General features: G+C 47.0%; 1 protein-coding gene across 1 annotated transcript; it reads right to left on the bottom strand.

The window, feature by feature from the left end:
- Positions 1 to 440: 440 nt before the first annotated feature.
- On the bottom strand, positions 441 to 18238 carry LOC142286013 (protein kinase C delta type-like). Its single transcript, XM_075333316.1, has 10 exons — positions 18175 to 18238; positions 17873 to 17961; positions 17552 to 17722; positions 8754 to 8845; positions 2216 to 2278; positions 1916 to 2054; positions 1614 to 1805; positions 1375 to 1503; positions 1116 to 1282; positions 441 to 922 (listed from the first exon to the last, which is right to left on the bottom strand). The coding sequence occupies exons 1-10, from the start codon at positions 18236 to 18238 to the stop codon at positions 856 to 858; spliced, it is 1173 nt and encodes a 390-aa protein (XP_075189431.1). The 3' UTR covers positions 441 to 855.
- Between the last annotated feature and the right edge of the window lie 444 nt (positions 18239 to 18682).

Genomic DNA, 18682 nt, shown 5'->3' with positions numbered 1-18682 from the left:
CATGGTCTACAGCTCCATGGCCTACGGATAAGTGCCCTTTACTGTGGGCACAAGGCAACATGTTGTCGTGAAATGCTGGTCCACGGTCATTTTATTGACTCCTGGTAAGATTATCATGGTCTACAGCTCCATGGCCTACGGATAATTGCCCTTTACTGTGGGCACAAGGCAACATGTTGTCATGAAATGCTGGTCCACGGTCATATTATTGACTCCTGGTAGGATTTTCATGGTATACAGCTCCATGGCCAAAGGATAAGTGCCCTTCCCTGGGGTCACAAGTCAGCATGTTGTTTTGTAGTGCTGGTCCACGGTCATATTATTGACTCCTGGTAGGATTGTCATGGTCTACAGCTCCATGGTCTAAGGATAAGTGCCCTTTACTGTGGGCACAAGGCAACATGTTGTCGTGAAATGCTGGTCCACGGTCATATTATTGACTCCTGGTAGGATTTTCATGGTGTACAGCTCCATGGCCTAAGGATAAGAGCCCTTCCCTGGGGTCACAAGTCAGCATGTTGTCCTGTAGTGCTGGTCCACGGTCATATTATTGACTCCTGGTAGGATTGTCATGGTCTACAGCTCCATGGCCTATGGATAAGTGCCATTTCCTGTGGGCACAAGGCAACATGTTTTTGTGAAATGCTGGTGCACGGTCATATTATTGACTCCTGGTAGGATTTTCATGGTCTCCAGCTTCTTCTTGTATTCAGACACTGCAGATGCAGCAACAACCCCTAGCCCTGATTATGGTGGGGCAGAGGAGTGGATGTGGCTACACTGCAGGTCATGGCCCTCGGGATACTCCTAGTGCTGGTGGAATAGGAACCGGTGAACAGCGGTTCTTAGAGCTGTTCACTTCCAGCGTTTTACCCTCCTCCAGATCCTGTGTAAGGCGTCCCTCACAATACTGCCAAATGTCCTGTCGGGAGAGACAATAGGTTAGAAAGGATTCTTATATCCCAATAAGACACATGTAATGGGGCTGTCCTGAGGGGAAACCACCTGCAGACTACAAGCAAATGGATTCCACATTAGACTCTGGTGACAGATCCATAAAGTTATGGAGGGGCCTATGAAACCCCCCTATCCCCGTCCCATTTACACTGACTCACCTGCGATGGAGTTTTGCAGGTTTTGGTATCGGTTTTATGACCTTCCATCCATCACTAGCAAATGTAAATCCACAGAAGAGTTGTTGATCTTCTTCAGCTATTGGTGGTTTAATGGGTTTGATGAAGGACGGGACAGGATTCATTTTACATAATGTCATCACTTCTTGCTGCGGAGGGAAGATACAAGAATCAGTGTTCATAAGGAAGAAACACAACAGAAATGTACTTGTGCCACATCTTCTCTGGGACATTTACTTACAGGGGGTAGCTGGAATGGTGGACACGCTCTGGCTTCCTCTATATCTGTCCAGTTAATCTCTGTAAAGAATGGATGATCCCTGATATTATCCACAAACGTTTGCCGACTTTCTGGTGACTTATCCAGGAGCTGGGAAGATATAATAAAGAAGATTATTCCGTTTCTAGTCATCCAACATTTTCATTGTGTACTTCATTACATATATCCACTCTATTACTGAGATGTGTCTTTATACTCACCCCCTTAATGATGGCTTTGAGTTGGGGGTCCAATTTCTTTGGGAAGAATGGTTCATCTTTGACTATTGCCATAATGGTGGTCCGATCAAATTTACCTTTATAGAATGGATGTCCACCAATAGCCATCTCATATAACACCACACCAGCAGAGAACCAGTCCACTGCTGTGTTGTAGGGCTTCTGTAGAAAAATCTGTGAAGACATGAAAAAGACAATAAAAGCTTTGTTCAGCCAGCAGAAGACATGGAGATGTCCAGCCTTGTACACAGGGATAACTCAGGGACATGTAGATAATTCCTCACCTCAGGAGCCCTGTATATATAGGTTCCAACACAATCTGAAGTCTTTGTATCGCCAAAGATATTCTTTGCGGCAAGACCGAAATCAGCAATCTTCAAGTGACCGGTGCTGTCCAGTAAAATGTTCTCTGGTTTTAGGTCTCTGGTAAAGGGAAGAGTTTATAAAATGTGATAATTGTTATATTAGCCGGGCTGATGATGTGTTCTGGCCTGAAATATCAAGTGTCTACAGGGGGCATGAGGATGAGGGTATAGAAGTGTTTATATTCCAGGTCTACACAGAAGACGACGTGCTGCACCTACCTGTGTATGATGCCTCTGGAGTGGAGAAACTGCAGCCCACAGATCAGCTCAGCGGCAATAAATCTAATGAGAAAAAATGATAAAGGAAACAACACTAGAGTTGAGCGCGGTTCGTGGTTCGTGGTTCTCCAGTTCGCGGCTCGAGTGATTTTGGGGCATGTTCTAGATCGAACTAGAACTCGAGCTTTTTGCAAAAGCTCGATAGTTCTAGATACGTTCGAGAACGGTTCTAGCAGCAAAAAGCAGGGCTTTTTACAGCTACAGTGTGCAGGAGCCATCGCTGGCAGCCTGCCACAAGCTGGTAACCAAGATAAACATCGGGTATCCAAGCAAAGCGCTTTGGTTAGTAACCCGATGTTTATCTTAGTTACGTGCAGGAAGCCCACACTTTCCCGCTCAGCTCGCTCCGCCCCCTCCTGCCCGCGGCATGTACACATACATACACAAACACACACACACACACACATCCCCCCCCCCATCCCCCCCCATCCCCCCCATCCCCCCCCATCCCCCCCATCCCCCCCGCCCGCCCGCTCGCTCGCTCGCTCGCTCGCTCGGCTTACCTGCGGTGATGAAGTCCCGCCATCCCGACCTCAGCGCTGTCACTGTCCTCCATGGCCGCCGCTTGTCACATCACCTATCGCTTCCGACCCGAGACTGACTAGCGGTGACGTCACGGACCTCTCGCGATACTTGCTGTGAAGGCGCCGGTCATTGACCTCAGTGACAGGGGCTGTCAGTGTGCTGGAGATCAGCGCAGGTAATGTACCTCACTGACAGCAGCACTTGTCACCCCCCTGCAGTGACCTGGGCTGACCCATTGATGTTAGCTCAGGTCACTGCACTGCTCTCCCAGTCAATGGGGAACATCCTGCTCTTCATTGACTGGGACAGTGTGGATCGTCATGGCAACCCCTTGGATTACACCAGACCTGGATTTGTTTTTCAATCTAATAAATTGGTTAAAGAGGGAATGTTTTGGGGAGTGTTTTTTCAAATAAAAATGTGTTTGTCGTCTATTTTTTTTTATTACTGACTGGGTTGGTGATGTCGGGTATCTGATAGACGCCTGACCTCACCAACCCCAGGGCTTGATGCCAGGTGACATTACACATCTGGTATTAACCCCAAATATTACCCCGTTTGCCACCGCACCAGGGCGCGGGATGAGCTGGGGCGAAGCACCAGGATTGGCGCATCTAATGGATGCGCCACTTCTGGGGCGGCTGCGGCCTGCTATTTTTAGGCTGGGGAGATTCCAATAACCATGGACCTCCCTAGTCTGAGAATATCAGGCCCCAGCTGTCTGCTTTACCTTGGCTGGTGATCCAATTTTGGGGGACCCCTACGTGTTTTTTTTTTTAATTATTTATTTAATTTAAAATAACAGCGTGGGGTGCCCTCAGTTTTGGATTACCAGCCAAGGTGAGGTTGCCAGCTGTGGTCTGCAGGCTGCAGCCGTCTGCTTTACCCTAGCTGGCTACAAAACTAGGGGGAACCCTATGTCATTTTTTTTTCATTTTTTTGGCTAAATACAAAGCTAAGCACCCCTTAGTGCCACATGAAAGGTACCAAAGGGTGTTCCACTTTTTCTCCATTTTTTTCTCCACTTTCTCTCCACTTTTTCTCCACTTTTTCTCCATTTTTTTCTCCACTTTTTCTCCACTTTTTCTCCACTTTTTCTCCACTTTTTCTCCACTTTTTCTCCTCTTAATCTCCACTTTTTCTCCTCTTATGCTCCACTTTTTCTCCACTTTTTCTCCACTTTTTCTCCACTTTTTTCTCCACTTTTTCTCCTCTTATGCTCCACTTTTTCTCCACTTTTTCTCCACTTTTTCTCCTCTTATGCTCCACTTTTTCTCCACTTTTTCTCCACGTTCTCTCCACTTTTTTCTCCACTTTTTCTCCTCTTATGCTCCACTTTTTCTCCACTTTTTCTCCACTTTTTCTCCACTTATGCTCCACTTTTTCTCCACTTTTTCTCCACTTTTTCTCCACTTTTTTCTCCACTTTTTCTCCTCTTATGCTCCACTTTTTCTCCACTTTTTCTCCACTTTTTCTCCTCTTATGCTCCACTTTTTCTCCACTTTTTCTCCACTTTTTCTCCACGTTTTCTCCACTTTTTTCTCCACTTTTTCTCCTCTTATGCTCCACTTTTTCTCCACTTTTTCTCCACTTTTTCTCCACTTTTTCTCCTCTTATGCTCCACTTTTTCTCCACTTTTTCTCCACGTTCTCTCCACTTTTTTCTCCACTTTTTCTCCTCTTATGCTCCACTTTTTCTCCACTTTTTCTCCACTTTTTCTCCACTTTTTCTCCACTTTTTCTCCTCTTATGCTCCACTTTTTCTCCACTTTTTCTTCACTTTTTTCTCCACTTTTTCTCCTCTTATGCTCCACTTTTTCTCCACTTTTTCTCCACTTTTTCTCCACTTTTTCTCCTCTTAATCTCCACTTTTTCTCCTCTTATGCTCCACTTTTTCTCCACTTTTTTCTCCACTTTTTCTCCACTTTTTCTCCTCTTATGCTCCACTTTTTCTCCACTTTTTTCTCCACTTTTTTCTCCACTTTTTCTCCTCTTAATCTCCACTTTTTCTCCACTTTTTCTCCACTTTTTCTCCACTTTTTCTCCACTTTTTTCTCCACTTTTTCTCCACTTTTTCTCCTCTTATGTTCCACTTATTCTCCACTTTTTCTCCACTTTTTCTCTACTTTTTCTATGGTCGGTCTACCCATTAGCTCTGCCATGCATAGTGTAGCTCTACACCTACTGCACATGTTACTTTATGATTGACATCTCTTTCGTACCAGAGCTGTCTAAGTCTACTCTGACCCCATATTTGTCATTACTATATTGTCCTTGTACTGTATTATGACATTTGTATCATGTGTTTCATTTCTTGCTGTGTTGCAATTTTTTTGCTGCATCCCAATTGTACCTCTACATTGTTCGAGTTTATGTTATTGTTCTCTCACTCTTATGTGATACTGATTATTGTCATTTTTCATGATTACATGCAGATAAGTCCAATCTGACGAAGGCTCAGGCCGAAACGTCATTTGTAACTTGTTTTGGACAAAAACATATATGCTTATGAAAAAAAAATTTTCTTAATACGGACCAATAAAGAGTGATTTTGCATTACTATCCATTGTGACTTACTGACTTAGTCTGGGAGATATAGAGTGCCGAGGTTACTCACTAATTTTATCTATTATTACCTCTGAGCACCTATATACCAGTGAGCAGAGCTTCCTCTACAGTAGTTCTCCTGATTAGGCATGCCCTTACCTCATGAGCAGGGCATTGCAGCTTTGGTAGCAACCATTACGACATGGACTCTGCTGCTGTGGACCCGGGGAGAGTGAGTGCAGATTCATTGCACCCACACTCCTCACATGAAGGGTCCGCACTCCTAGAAAATGGGGGATACGTTCCCTGAGTGTCTCCCCCCCATATTCTAGACGGTCCAGAGTCGTCGTGGGACCCCTTTATTTTTTTTCTTACAATAAATTGGTGAAAGAGGAAATGTTTTGGGGACTGTTTTTTCAAATAAATTTCTTTTGTCGATTTTTTGTTTTTGTTAGTACTGACAGTTTATGATGTTGGGTATCTAATAGACGCCATGACATCACAAACTGCTGGGCTTGATCTCAGGTGACTTTACAGCTAGTATCAACCCGATTTATTACCCCGTTTGCCACTGCACCAGGGCACGGGATGAGCTGGGGTGAAGCGCCAGGATTGGCGCATCTAGTGGATGCGCCACGTCTGGGGTGCCTGCGGCCTGCTATTTTTAGGCTGTGAAGGCCCAATAACTATGGACCTTCCCACCCTGAGAATACCAGACCACAGCTGTCCGCTTTACCTTGGCTGGTGATCCAATTTGGGGGGTCCCCTACTTTTATTGTGTAATTATTAATATTTATAAAATAATTATAAAAAAGAGCCTGAGGGGACCTCCACATTGGATCCCCAACCACGGTAAAGCTGCCAGCTGTGGTTTTCAGGCTACAGCCGTCTGCTTTACCCTAGCTGGCTATCAAAAATGGGGGGACCCAACGTAATTTTTTTTTTTTAACTATTTTTTAAATAGAAAAAATTAATGGGCTTCCCTGTATTTTGATTGCCAACCAAGGTAACGGCAGGCAGATGGGGGTGGCAACCCATAGCTGTCTGCTTTATCTGCGCTGAGAATCAAAAATACCGCGGAGCGCTACGTCATTTTTTTAAAGATTTATTTTTACAGCACTGTGATGTCCAGCAATCAAAATACAGGGAAGCCCATTTTATTTTTAGTTATTTAAATAAATAATTAAAAAAAATATATGTTAGCTCCCACTGCATTTTTTGTATTGCTAGCTAAGGGTAATCCAAGCAGCTACTGGCTGCTAACCCCCACTGCTTGGTGTTACCTTCACTGGCAATGGAAAATCCAGGGAAGCATTTTTTTTTTTTTTTGCCAAAAAGCTACAAAAAAAGGACGTGAGCTTCGCCATATTTTTGTATGCTAGCCAGGTATAGCAGGCAGGTGCTGGAAGAGTTGGATACAGCGCCAGAAGATGGCGCTTCTATGAAAATGCCATTTTCTGAGGCGGCTGCAGACTGCAAATCGCAGCAGTGGGGCCCAGAAAGCTCAGGCCAACCTGTGCTGCGGATTCCAATCCCCAGCTGCCTAGTTGTACCTGGCTGGACACAAAAATGGGGCAAAGCCTACGTCATTTGTTTTCTAATTATTTCATGAAATTCATGAAATAATAAAAAAAGGGCTTCCCTTTATTTTTGGTTCCCAGCCGGGTACAAATAGGCAACTGGGGGTTGGGGGCAGCCGTACCTGCCTGCTGTACCTGGCTAGCATACAAAAATATGGCGAAGCCACATAATTTTTTCAGGGGGCAAAAAACTTCTGCATACAGTCCTGGATGGAGTATGCTGAGCCTTGTAGTTCTGCAGCTGCTGTCTGTCTGTATGGAGAAGAGCAGACAGCAGCTGCAGAACTACAAGGCTCAGCATACTCCATCCAGGACTGCATGCAGAAGTTTTTTGCCCACCAAAAAAATGACGTGGGCTTCGCCATATTTTTGTATGCTAGCCAGGTACAGCTGGCAGCCACGGGCTGCCTCCAACCCCCAGTTGCCTATTTGTACCCGGCTGGGAACCAAAAATATAGGGAAGCCCGTTTTTTTTAATTATTTCACTTATTTCATGAAATAATTAAAAAACAAATGACGTGGGCTTCGCCCTATTTTTGTGTCCAGCCGGGTACAACTAGGCAGCTGGGGATTGGAATCCGCAGCACAGGTTAGCCCGAGGTTTGTGGGCGCCTCTGCTGCGGATTTCAGTCCGCAGCCGTCCCAGAAAATGGCGCTCTCATAGAAGCGCCATCATCTGGCGCTGTATCCAACTCTTCCAACAGCCCTGGAGCCGGGTGGCTTGTTGGGTAATCATGAGTTAATACTGGCTTTGTTTTACCAGCCAGTATTAAGCCAGAGATTCTTAATGTCAGGCACGTTTGACCCGGCCATTAAGAATCTCCAATAAAGGGTTAAAAAAAGACACCACACAGAGAAAAAATACTTTAATAGAAATAAATACACAGACACATTAGAGACTCCATCTTTATTACCCCTGTCAGCCCTCCACGATCCTGCTCTTCTGTCTTCTTTCTTTCTAGTGTAGTAGTAGTGACGATTGTAGTGAGGGGCATCACTTGGGGCTGGGGAACCTCCATCCTAACTACAATGCTCACTACAATCGGGAAGCAGCGTGCAGCCTTCACTCCGTGAGTGATCACTGCTGGCTGCTAGCGGTAACAGCGGTAACGCTGACAGACGCGTTACCATAGCAACGGTGCTCCCGGAGCCGCGGTTAGCGGTGACGTCACCGCTAACTGCGTTGCTATGGCAACGGTGATCTCCGTTAATGACCGGCTGTGTCAGCCGGTCCCTAACGGAACGGGGAGTCGACCGTGTGCTAGAGCATGTCGCCGGTACACGGCGATACACATATGTGCACCGTGTACCGGAGAGATGCACTCGCAGGTCCTACATGACGTGTCATAGTCATGTGACCAGTCTGTAGCCAATGAGATAATAGCCACGTGACTGGTCACATGGCTATTTTGACGTCACGATAGGTCCTGCTTCTCTGCTGGCAGTGCAGGTCACCGGGAGGATTCAGCGATCATCGGATGGAATAGCGGCAGGAGACAGAGTGCAGAAGGGATCGCGAGGACCGGTAAGTGTTATGGCAATGTTTATTAACTGTTTGTGTACATTTATAATGCATTTTTATGTGTTTGTGATTGCCTCCCATTATAGCCTATTGGTTCTAGTTCGGTTCGTCGAACGTTCGACGAGCCGAACTCGAGCCAGACCCCCCGTTCGGCGAACCGCCTCGAGCCGAACCGGGACCGGTTCGCTCATCTCTAAACAACACCCATCATTTCCACCACTAAACTACGAGACTAATAATGACATAAAGCCGGAATGTTCTTAACAACGATCATCTTCTTCTAATGTATCCATGTTCTGTCTTACCTGGTGGCTGGAATGGGAAGTGGGGCATTGCGTTTCAGGAATTGTCTAAGGTCTCCTCCACTGAGATATTCCATGACGAAGAACACATAGTCCTATGATAAAACAGAGGAGATAATAGGTGTTACTGGTATAGTCTAGATAAAGAGCACTGGTGATAATGTTATAATACATATAATACTATGGTAGTGACCTAGAAGAACATTGCACACAGATGGCCATATAGACAGGCATTGATATGTAACACCCCTTTAATTTGCCGCTGGGGCAGGGTGTTCGGTAGTTCTCACCTTGATATGACGCAGTGCCTCCACCCGAATCTTGCTAGGAGCTCTAGTGGAATGCAGAAGGGTCTTTGTCTTCTGCTAGGGGTCGACTCGGGAAACCCCTACCCACGCTCCGTACACACTCACAATAACTGAGGTTAGAAATCTTAACAGGTTTATTTGCAGGAGGATGACAATGGTAATTGCAGGGAAAAAAGCAAATAACAGTGAAACGACAGGTATTGTTATGCAGTATTCTACAAAAATGCAGGAGGGGCTCTTTGTAATAGACCTGAAGGTTAGGGGTAATGCTTCCTCTTTAACCTACACCACACACTCTGCTGACTACTTACAATCTACCAACTAACAGCTGCAGCCTCACAATTGACACAGTCCCAAATTGGGGCCCCAGTTGCCGCGGATGTCGGCGCGCTTACAGTACGTTGGCGCGCTTGCAGTACGTTGGTGCACTTAAAGTAATGAAGGCAGTATTTCCCCAGGGCTGGTCCTATACAAACTCACAATTAGTGCAGTCAAAAGTCCTCTCTAGCAAGGCCTTGTAATTTGCTCCAGCACACTTCTCAAACGGTAGAACTACAAGTCACAGCAATGTCCTACTCACTTCTGTCTGCAGCAGGTCTGTTCTCTCAGACTATTCCACACTGGGGCGTCTGGATTCAATGTCTGGGAGGGAGTTGGTACAGCAGGCAAAATCCTTCTTCGGCGTGGTAAACCTGGAAGGCCGCAGCTACTGCTAATGGTGCCTCCTGTCACTTTCTTAGACGGTCTCTCCTCACACAGAGTTGCAGCTTCCCGCCTCCAAGATGACTCAGCTTCCTTCCACCCCTCCGTCCTGTTTCCTCCTCCCCCAGATTTGCAAGGCACTTTGGGAATTGTAGTATTCTCCAGTTCAACCAAAGAAGCAGCATCTGTAGAGGTGAATGTGGGTGGAACACTATAGATCGCTCCCAAAGCAGGTGTCACACTCTCCCCCTGGTGAGTTGCTGTAGGCTCCCAAGCACAAAATGAAGACTCACCACCTGGAAGGAAATTTTGTGTTAAAGCATCCTGACTAACACCACAACTAGTTACACCCAAATCACTAACAGGCCACATAGCTGTAGGGGGGAAATAGGGCCACGCATAGTTGGAATAGGGGTGTACTACTCTAGGAACCTCAGTGACTTGCCCCATCTGGTCATATGTCAGCATCATGGGGGGTCTAATGTCCCGTTTTGGACGAGTGTGCACGGCAGGGACAGGGACCCCCTCATCGACCCCTAGCTCTTGACTTTCAGGCTCTATGACAGCAACCTCTTCACTTGGCAGCTCTGCATTTTCTAAACTCTCCCCCGACTGATCGCAACATGGGTTTGGTGCCGGACCACACTCGTCTTGGAACACTTCTTCAGCTGGTTGGTCTGTATGATCTAGAATTACAGAGCCTGGGTCACTTGTCCATCTGAAGCATGGTCCACATTCATCACTGGAATCACTCTCACTACCTTCAGGAGGGACCACAGGATGGGTTGCTTGCGGCGGCCGAAGACTCCTTCGGTGAGATCGGGTGGTTGCATGGGCTTCGGTGCGTTGTGGCGACTGGAATCGGACATTCTGTCCTATAGGTAGCAAATGCTGACGATGATAGGTCTTAACACCCCCCCCCCGCCTTTCTCAGGCTTCACTCTGTAAACTGGGATGCCATGCAACTTCTCTACCACCACATAAGGTTCTGAACGCCATCGATCAGAAAGCTTGTGTTTTCCATGGAGGCCCAACTGACGGATGAGGACCCTATCTCCAGGTTGCAGGACTTGGTCCCGGACTCTGCGGTCGTAGTACATTTTGTTTCGCCTCCCGGATCGACCAGAGGCCTCATCAGCCAACTTGTAGGCCTCCTTTAATTGTTCCTTCAGCTGTGACACATACTTCAGGTAGTTCTTCCCAGATGAATTGCCAGGGGACACTCCAAAACTAATATCCACAGGTAGTCTGGCTTCCCTTCCAAACATGAGGAAGTAGGGCGAGTACCCTGTTGACTCATTTTTGGTGCAGTTGTAGGCGTGAACTAATTGACTTATGTGTCGACTCCACCTTCCTTTCTGTTTTGAATCCAAAGTGCCCAGCATGTTAAGAAGGGTACGGTTGAATCTTTCAGGCTGAGGGTCTCCTTGCGGATGAAATGGTGTGGTCCTGGACTTCTTGATCCCACAAACCTCACACAACTCCTTAATTAGCCAACTCTCAAAATCTCTCCCTTGGTCAGAATGGATGCGTGCTGGCAGCCCATAATGCACAAAGAATTTCTCCCACAAGGTTTTAGCCACAATGGTTGCCTTCTGATCTCTAGTGGTGTAAGCTTGAGCATATCTTGTGAAATGATCAGTGACCACTAGAACGTTGCTGACGTTTCCTTCATCAGGCTCAATGGAAAGGAAGTCGATACACACTAAATCAAGGGGGCCATCACTGGTTATGTTGACAAGGGGGGCGGACCGAGAAGGTAAGGTTTTCCTTAGGATACACCGCTTACAAGATTTACAGTATTGTTCAATGTCAGCTTCCATCTTTGGCCAATAGAACCGATCTGCTATGAGGCTGGTGGTCTTTTCCACCCCAAGGTGTCCATGATCATCATGCAGTGCCCTTATGACCATCTCACGGAACTGAGCAGGAAGCACCAACTGGACACGAACTTCTCGATTTTGGCGTTTGACCTCGCGGTGCAGCAATCCATTTTTCACCACCAGAAAGTCTAACTGTCGGGTCAAGAGAACAGACTCTTGTGTCTTCAGAGCATTCCTCTCAGGCTTTTGGCCCCTTTTCACCCACCATCGAACAACTCCCACAGAAGGATCTTCCTGTTGAGCCTTTTCAATCTGGTTTTGAGTCAGTTGAGGCAGGGAGCCGGCATCAACGTTGGTCAGTTGACAGAACAATAGTGGAAGAGCTTCCTCTGGAGCCCCTAAGAAGGTAGCACAGCCCCCTGATTGAGCAATCCTTCCTTGATGTCGATGACACATAGCTTTCACCTCTGGGGCTGGAACCTCAATCCAGGCTTCTTCTTCTTCATTCACCATCTGCCTGGGCAGGCGGGACAGAGCATCTGCATCGATGTTGATGGCACCAGGTCGGTACTTCAGGCTGAAATCATATATAGCTAGCGCGGCGAGCCATCTATGGCCAGTAGCATCCAGCTTTGCTGTAGTCCTCACATAGGTCAGTGGATTGTTGTCAGTATGAACTTGGAAATGCACTCCATAGAGGTGGTCATGCAGCTTGTCCACCACAGCCCATTTCAAGGCCAAGAACTCCAGTTTATGTGCTGGGTAATTGCGCTCACTCGGAGACAATCCACGACTGATGTAGTAGACTGGCCGCAGGACGCCATAGTGCTCCTGGTATAAGACTGCTCCAAGTCCATCAAAAGAAGCATCCACATGAAGTACGTATGGCTTGTTGGGGTCTGCATAGGCCAGTACAGGTGCCTGGGTCAAGCAGTACTTGAGTTTCTCAAAGGCTTCATCACACTCTGATGTCCATCTCTCTCCGAAAGGCTCATTCACCTTGAAGTAGGTTTTTGTTGCAGGTTTCTTGGAGCGAGCTGTCCCTCGAGGTGGGGGATACCCTTGAGTGAGGGCTGTCAATGGCTTTGCGATCTTGGAATATTGTGGCACAAATCTTCTGTAGTACCCGCTGAAACCTAGAAAAGATCTAAGCTCCCCCAATTTGGTGGGTTTGGGCCACTCCATCACAGCTTCTATTTTGGCTGGATCCGTGGAGATTCCTTCTCGGCTGACAATGTGTCCTACATACTTCACAGATTTCTGGCAGAACAGGCACTTGTCGAGGGATAGTTTTAACCCAGCTTCCTCTAGCCGGTCCAACACCTTAAATAACCTCAGGTTGTGCTCTTCCAAGGTGTGGCCAAATACAATCAGATCATCCAGGTAAACCAGGACCTCACGAAAGTTCATGTCTCCCATCACCTTGTCCATACATCTCTGGAAAGTAGCAGGGGCACCGGTCACTCCTTGCGGCATCCGTTGAAACTCATAGAAACCGATAGGGCAAATGAAAGCAGTCTTCTCCTGATCCTCCTTGCTCATGGATATCTGGTAATATCCACTCCGAAGATCTAACACAGAAAACCACTGGCTTCCCTGCAGGCAATCTAAAGCTTCGTCAATCTTGGGCACAGTATACTGATCAGGCACAGTGCGTTTGTTCAGGGTGCGATAATCCACACACATCCTAATAGCTCCATTCTTCTTCCGAGCAATCACTATCGGAGATGCGTATGGGCTGTTGGACTCTATTATGACTCCAGTGTCCAGTAAACCCCGTAAATGCTTTCGAACATCCTCCACATCGGCGGGAGCTAATCGTCGGGATCTTTCTCGAAATGGCTTCTCATCAATCAGCCGGATGTGATGCTCCACTCCTCTTGCAAGGCCCAGGTCCCAATCACCCAATGAGAAGGTTCCGGCACGCTTCATCATACCAATTATCACTGACTGCTTTTCCTCCTTCTTCAGATCACTACCTTCAAAACAGAGGTCAAAATGTTCAGGACGTAGTTCCTTCCTTTCCTCTTCCTCTTTCTTCTCATAAGCAGCCAAACAGACAGGATGGATTGTGAGGGCCTGCGAGTATCTATTACCTCCAATTTCGCGACACCACTGAGCAAGAGTACGGAATAGGTTGGCATTTGTCCCTACTATGGCAGGCACTGTTTCCCGGTCTTCATCAGTGTCTGGACAGACTAATGCAATGATGGGAACCTCTCTTTCCACCCCAGCTATAGTCTCTGGGAATCGTAGTGTGACAGCCACGTATCCTTTGTAGGGGTAACTGTTTTCACTCAAACCCCAGACTACAAGTCCAGATAGGGGTTGCAAGGGCACGTCTGGCAAGTATTTTCTGTACCACTTCTCAAAAATGATGGACACTTGTGAACCACTATCCAGTAATACAGTGCATGGCTGCCCATTGATACAGGCCGGTACATGTGGTGCTGGTCCTACGAGACCTTTAGGAAATTGCTCTGACTGGACAGGGTTAGATGGAGCAGTAGAATATACCTCTGATTTTGAAGGGGGGCCAGTATAGGACTCTACTGGCCCCCTTTCCCGTTTCCCGTCTGCCCCTTCTTGTTAGGTGGGGGGTCCCGAGATCTCTTCAAATTCCACCTCTTCGGACACTGGCGAGCCATATGATGGGTGCTCCCACAGACAAAACATTCTTCTGGCTTTGTATCTTCTACCAGACTGTGGTCATCACTTGCCACTTGCAAAGGCGGTCTTTGACTCTTGACAGCTGTCTCAACAATTTGCTTTAGCTGGTCAACCTTCAGAGCCTGGGCAGCTAGAAGTTGGGCCAGCTGTTCCCCTTGCCTCTCAATGACCTTCAAGAACTCTCCCTCTCGATGGCTGGATTCAAGATGTACAGGGGCAGCAGCCACTCGCTGGGTCACTTGTTCTCTGGCGGCCAGGAGAGCTTCCTCTTGTCTGAATTCTTTAAGCAACTGATGGAAAGAACGGGGAATCTGCCCTTTGTCGCAACACCTCAGTCGTTGAGCAATGGGATCGTGAGTCAGAGCTCCTCGGAGCACTTGTTCTAAACGACACTGATCAACTTGTTCGGGCCTAAGTCCCCCCTTGGATACGACCCTATGCACCAATTTGTCCAATCGATAAAGATAATCTGACATCTTCTCACCAGAGTTTTGATAGGTGGTGCGGAGTTGATAAAGGAGATCAGTGGCATCCTCTGGGGATCCAAAAGCATCTTCAAGAGCAGTCATGTAATCTTTAGAAGTTGTCTCTGACTGACTTCTCCAAGCAGCCTGCACCACTTCCATAGCAGGCCCCTTCAGACTCTCCACAATTCTCTGCTTCTTCACTGCATCAGTACACTGCCATTCTTCCAGATATTGCAGAGTAACATCCCTCCACATGTCATACCCTTCTTCACCAGCTGGGACAGGAGTGACACCCGAGAAGGTTCTCAGACGACGGTAGGCCCCTTCAGGTTGTAATTTTGTAAACTGGGTGACTAACTTCTCCATGGCTGCCACTACCACGTCAACCATCATGGTTGTTTCTTCAGATTTGTCCCGAGTAGGAGTGGAAGGTAGACATCGACTAGATCTCCTAGACTGTGAACTTGCACCCGAAGATGATGTCCCTGCTTCGGACCTCACAGGCCAGGTGATCTTCCAATGTGGTCCATGTTTTAATGGCACAGCTATGACAGATGGAAAGTACCCTTTATCTAGTGTCCCCTCAGTAGTGATTAGAGCTGCTGATAATGGACTCCCTTCATCAGTCCTTCTGTCAACCACTCTGGGATGGACAACTCCATGAACTTGGTTCACAATCTTCAGTACTTCTTCATCCGGTACCTTGGAGAGTTCACCGCATACTGCAAAACTGTGTTCTTCAAGTATACTTCTTTCCCCACACCATGTGGACACCTGTGCTTCAGTTAAAGCCTCCATGTCAGCGATACCTGTCTTGATCGATCTCAGCAGTGCCTCCACTGTAACACCCCTTTAATTTGCCGCTGGGGCAGGGTGTTCGGTAGTTCTCACCTTGATATGACTCAGTGCCTCCACCCGAATCTTGCTAGGAGCTCTAGTGGAATGCAGAAGGGTCTTTGTCTTCTGCTAGGGGTCGACTCGGGAAACCCCTACCCACGCTCCGTACACACTCACAATAACTGAGGTTAGAAATCTTAACAGGTTTATTTGCAGGAGGATGACAATGGTAATTGCAGGGAAAAAAGCAAATAACAGTGAAACGACAGGTATTGTTATGCAGTATTCTACAAAAATGCAGGAGGGGCTCTTTGTAATAGACCTGAAGGTTAGGGGTAATGCTTCCTCTTTAACCTACACCACACACTCTGCTGACTACTTACAATCTACCAACTAACAGCTGCAGCCTCACAATTGACACAGTCCCAAATTGGCGCCCCAGTTGCCGCGGATGTCGGCGCGCTTGCAGTACGTTGGTGCACTTAAAGTAATGAAGGCAGTATTTCCCCAGGGCTGGTCCTATACAAACTCCCAGTTAGTGCAGTCAAAAGTCCTCTCTAGCAAGGCCTTGTAATTTGCTCCAGCACACTTCTCAAACGGTAGAACTACAAGTCACAGCAATGTCCTACTCACTTCTGTCTGCAGCAGGTCTGTTCTCTCAGACTATTCCACACTGGGGCGTCTGGATTCAATGTCTGGGAGGGAGTTGGTACAGCAGGCAAAATCCTTCTTCGGCGTGGTAAACCTGGAAGGCCGCAGCTACTGCTAATGGTGCCTCCTGTCACTTTCTTAGACGGTCTCTCCTCACACAGAGTTGCAGCTTCCCGCCTCCAAGATGACTCAGCTTCCTTCCACCCCTCTGTCCTGTTTCCTCCTCCCCCAGATTTGCAAGGCACTTTGGGAATTGTAGTATTCTCCAGTTCAACCAAAGAAGCAGCATCTGTAGAGGTGAATGTGGGTGGAACACTATAGATCGCTCCCAAAGCAGGTGTCACAGATAGAATATATAGAATACTCAGAGCCAGGGGCGTAATAATAGCGGTCACAGAGATCACAATTGCGACCTGGTCCGGCGACCACCATGCAGAGAAAGCAGCAGCCGTCTCCTCTCTGTGAGAAAGGAGCTGCGCTGTAATAGCAGACCACGCAGTCGCTATGGGGCCTGTGAGTCAGGGGGGCCCGGTGCCAGCGTCCTTGCCTATCATTGCACGAAATAATGACGAAGGATGGAGCAGAGCACTCCTCTCCATCCTTCATCATTCTCGCCCTGTGCCTGCCGTCGACATCTCAGTACGGCTGAGTCTCACTAAGACTGCAGAGACACTGACCGGAGCAGTGGGGTAACAAGGAGAGGTGAAGACGGAGCAGCGGGGGAATGGGGAGAGGTGAGGACTTGTTTATTTTTTATCATTGAGTACACGGTGGGCAGAGGCTCATGGGAGTGCATTCAATAGTATGGGGCCTACATAGTATAATATGCTGGACACCTTATACATAGGCTATATGGGGGCATTATAATACAATGAGTCTAGTAGGGTGCATTAAATGATATGGGGGCTGCATAATATATTTGAAGAATTATGGGGGAGCATTATAAAACTTGGAGGACTATGAGGGTGCATTATAATATATGAAGGGTTATGTGGGACCCATTATACTTTATGGAAGGCTTTGTGGGGGCCATTATAGTATTTGAAGGGCCATTATAGTATTTGGAAAGTTATATACGAGAGGGACAAAGATAAAAGCTTAGGATGGGAAAGATTTGTGCTGAGGGGAAAAAGGCTCTGCTATACATCTTTCCCTCAGCACCAAGCTTTCCGGTGCTTTGCTCTGATAGCATGGAAAAGCTGGGTGCTGAGGGAAAGATATATATCAGAGCATGTAATATTATGGTAGTGACCTAGAAGAACGTTGCACACAGATGGCCATATAGATCTGGCCTTGATAGAATATATAGAAGACTCAAAGCTGTTAGATCATCAGCCTCTTACCTGGGACTGGAAGGTGGAAAAAGCCCGAGTAATGAATGGACTCTTCCTAGTCATCTCCAGGACTTGTCGCTCTATCAGTATGTCGTCTCTTGACTCTTCAATTATGAACCTCTTCTCCACCATCTTCACTGCCACTTGTTTTTGGCAGGCCTTATGTGTGGCCAACATGACCTGGAGGATACAGAGCATTAGAACTGGATGAAAGGCCTGTCCTGCCATGAGACAGGAGGAGAAAATGTGAAGCAGTAATGGTCCTAGAGCCATATTACTGCTCCACATCACACACATGAAGAAAATGTCACCACAATTCCTAATACTTACTTTACCAAATCCGCCTTGTCCAATGGTTTTATGGAAGGTGAAGCTCTTCAGTCCAGTCACAATGATGGGGGATTCAGCTGGGGTTGTCCCTAATGGAGAGAGGAGAAATAAGATGTATTATTCCTATATAATGCTAATGTGGCCTCCTATAGCAATTATAACATGGGATAGAACAATATTAGGGGGGTATCAACGAGAAAAGGCACAAAAATCACAATAGTTGGGGTATTCTAAAGGTTCACAAACCTGTCAATTACTACATTAGGGGCTGTTGGCTCTTGGGGTCTTAGATCTGCACTCACCTGACAGCTGCTCAATGTCCGCTTTGGGGGAGACGCTGGATCCATCATCAGCTTTGTCCCCCATCGCTTCTCCCCTTTTCCTCTTGCTCACGATACTCTCCTGTATCGGGCTTCCAGGTCTCTTTGTAGCCTTGATAAGGCTTTGGTTGGTGCCATCTTTTTCACTCTCCGATGTTTCTATTTTCCTTTTTTTTGGCACCTCATCTATGCTCTCTCCCTTTCTCTTCTTCAAACTCTCCATTTTCAGCTCCATAAATGAAATTCTGGGCTGAGGAAGGTCCTGTCCACCTCTAGAGCGCTCCCGGATGGCGCCTGGAACTGCTCTTCTAACAGGCCTTCTAGTAATCGGTATTATATTTTATATAAAACCAAAATTTGCTAAGCGCAAGTAAAAATCGCCTTCACACACTAAGTGATGAAAACAAAATGGACGATATTCAGGCTGCAGCGACATTCTGATGATTGTTCGATGACATCACAGGGGCATTGTGACATCATCACATTCTAA

Source organism: Anomaloglossus baeobatrachus, chromosome 2 (assembly GCF_048569485.1).
Source record: "Anomaloglossus baeobatrachus isolate aAnoBae1 chromosome 2, aAnoBae1.hap1, whole genome shotgun sequence".
NCBI classification, from domain to species: domain Eukaryota; kingdom Metazoa; phylum Chordata; class Amphibia; order Anura; family Aromobatidae; genus Anomaloglossus; species Anomaloglossus baeobatrachus.
The sequence above is the reverse complement of the archived record's forward strand: the minus strand, read 5'-3'. Positions and strand labels throughout refer to the sequence as shown.

Excerpts from the sequence above, each read along its gene's own strand:
- LOC142286013 (XM_075333316.1), bottom strand. The coding sequence starts at position 18,238 with ATGGGGGACAAAGCTGATGATGGATCCAGCGTCTCCCCCAAAGCGGAC. Across the intron at positions 8,846-17,551 it reads TTTCCACCTTCCAGTCCCAG|GACTATGTGTTCTTCGTCAT; the intron begins GTAAGAGGCTGA and ends GTTTTATCATAG. Across the intron at positions 1,504-1,613 it reads TCAAAGCCATCATTAAGGGG|CTCCTGGATAAGTCACCAGA; the intron begins GTGAGTATAAAG and ends ATATCTTCCCAG.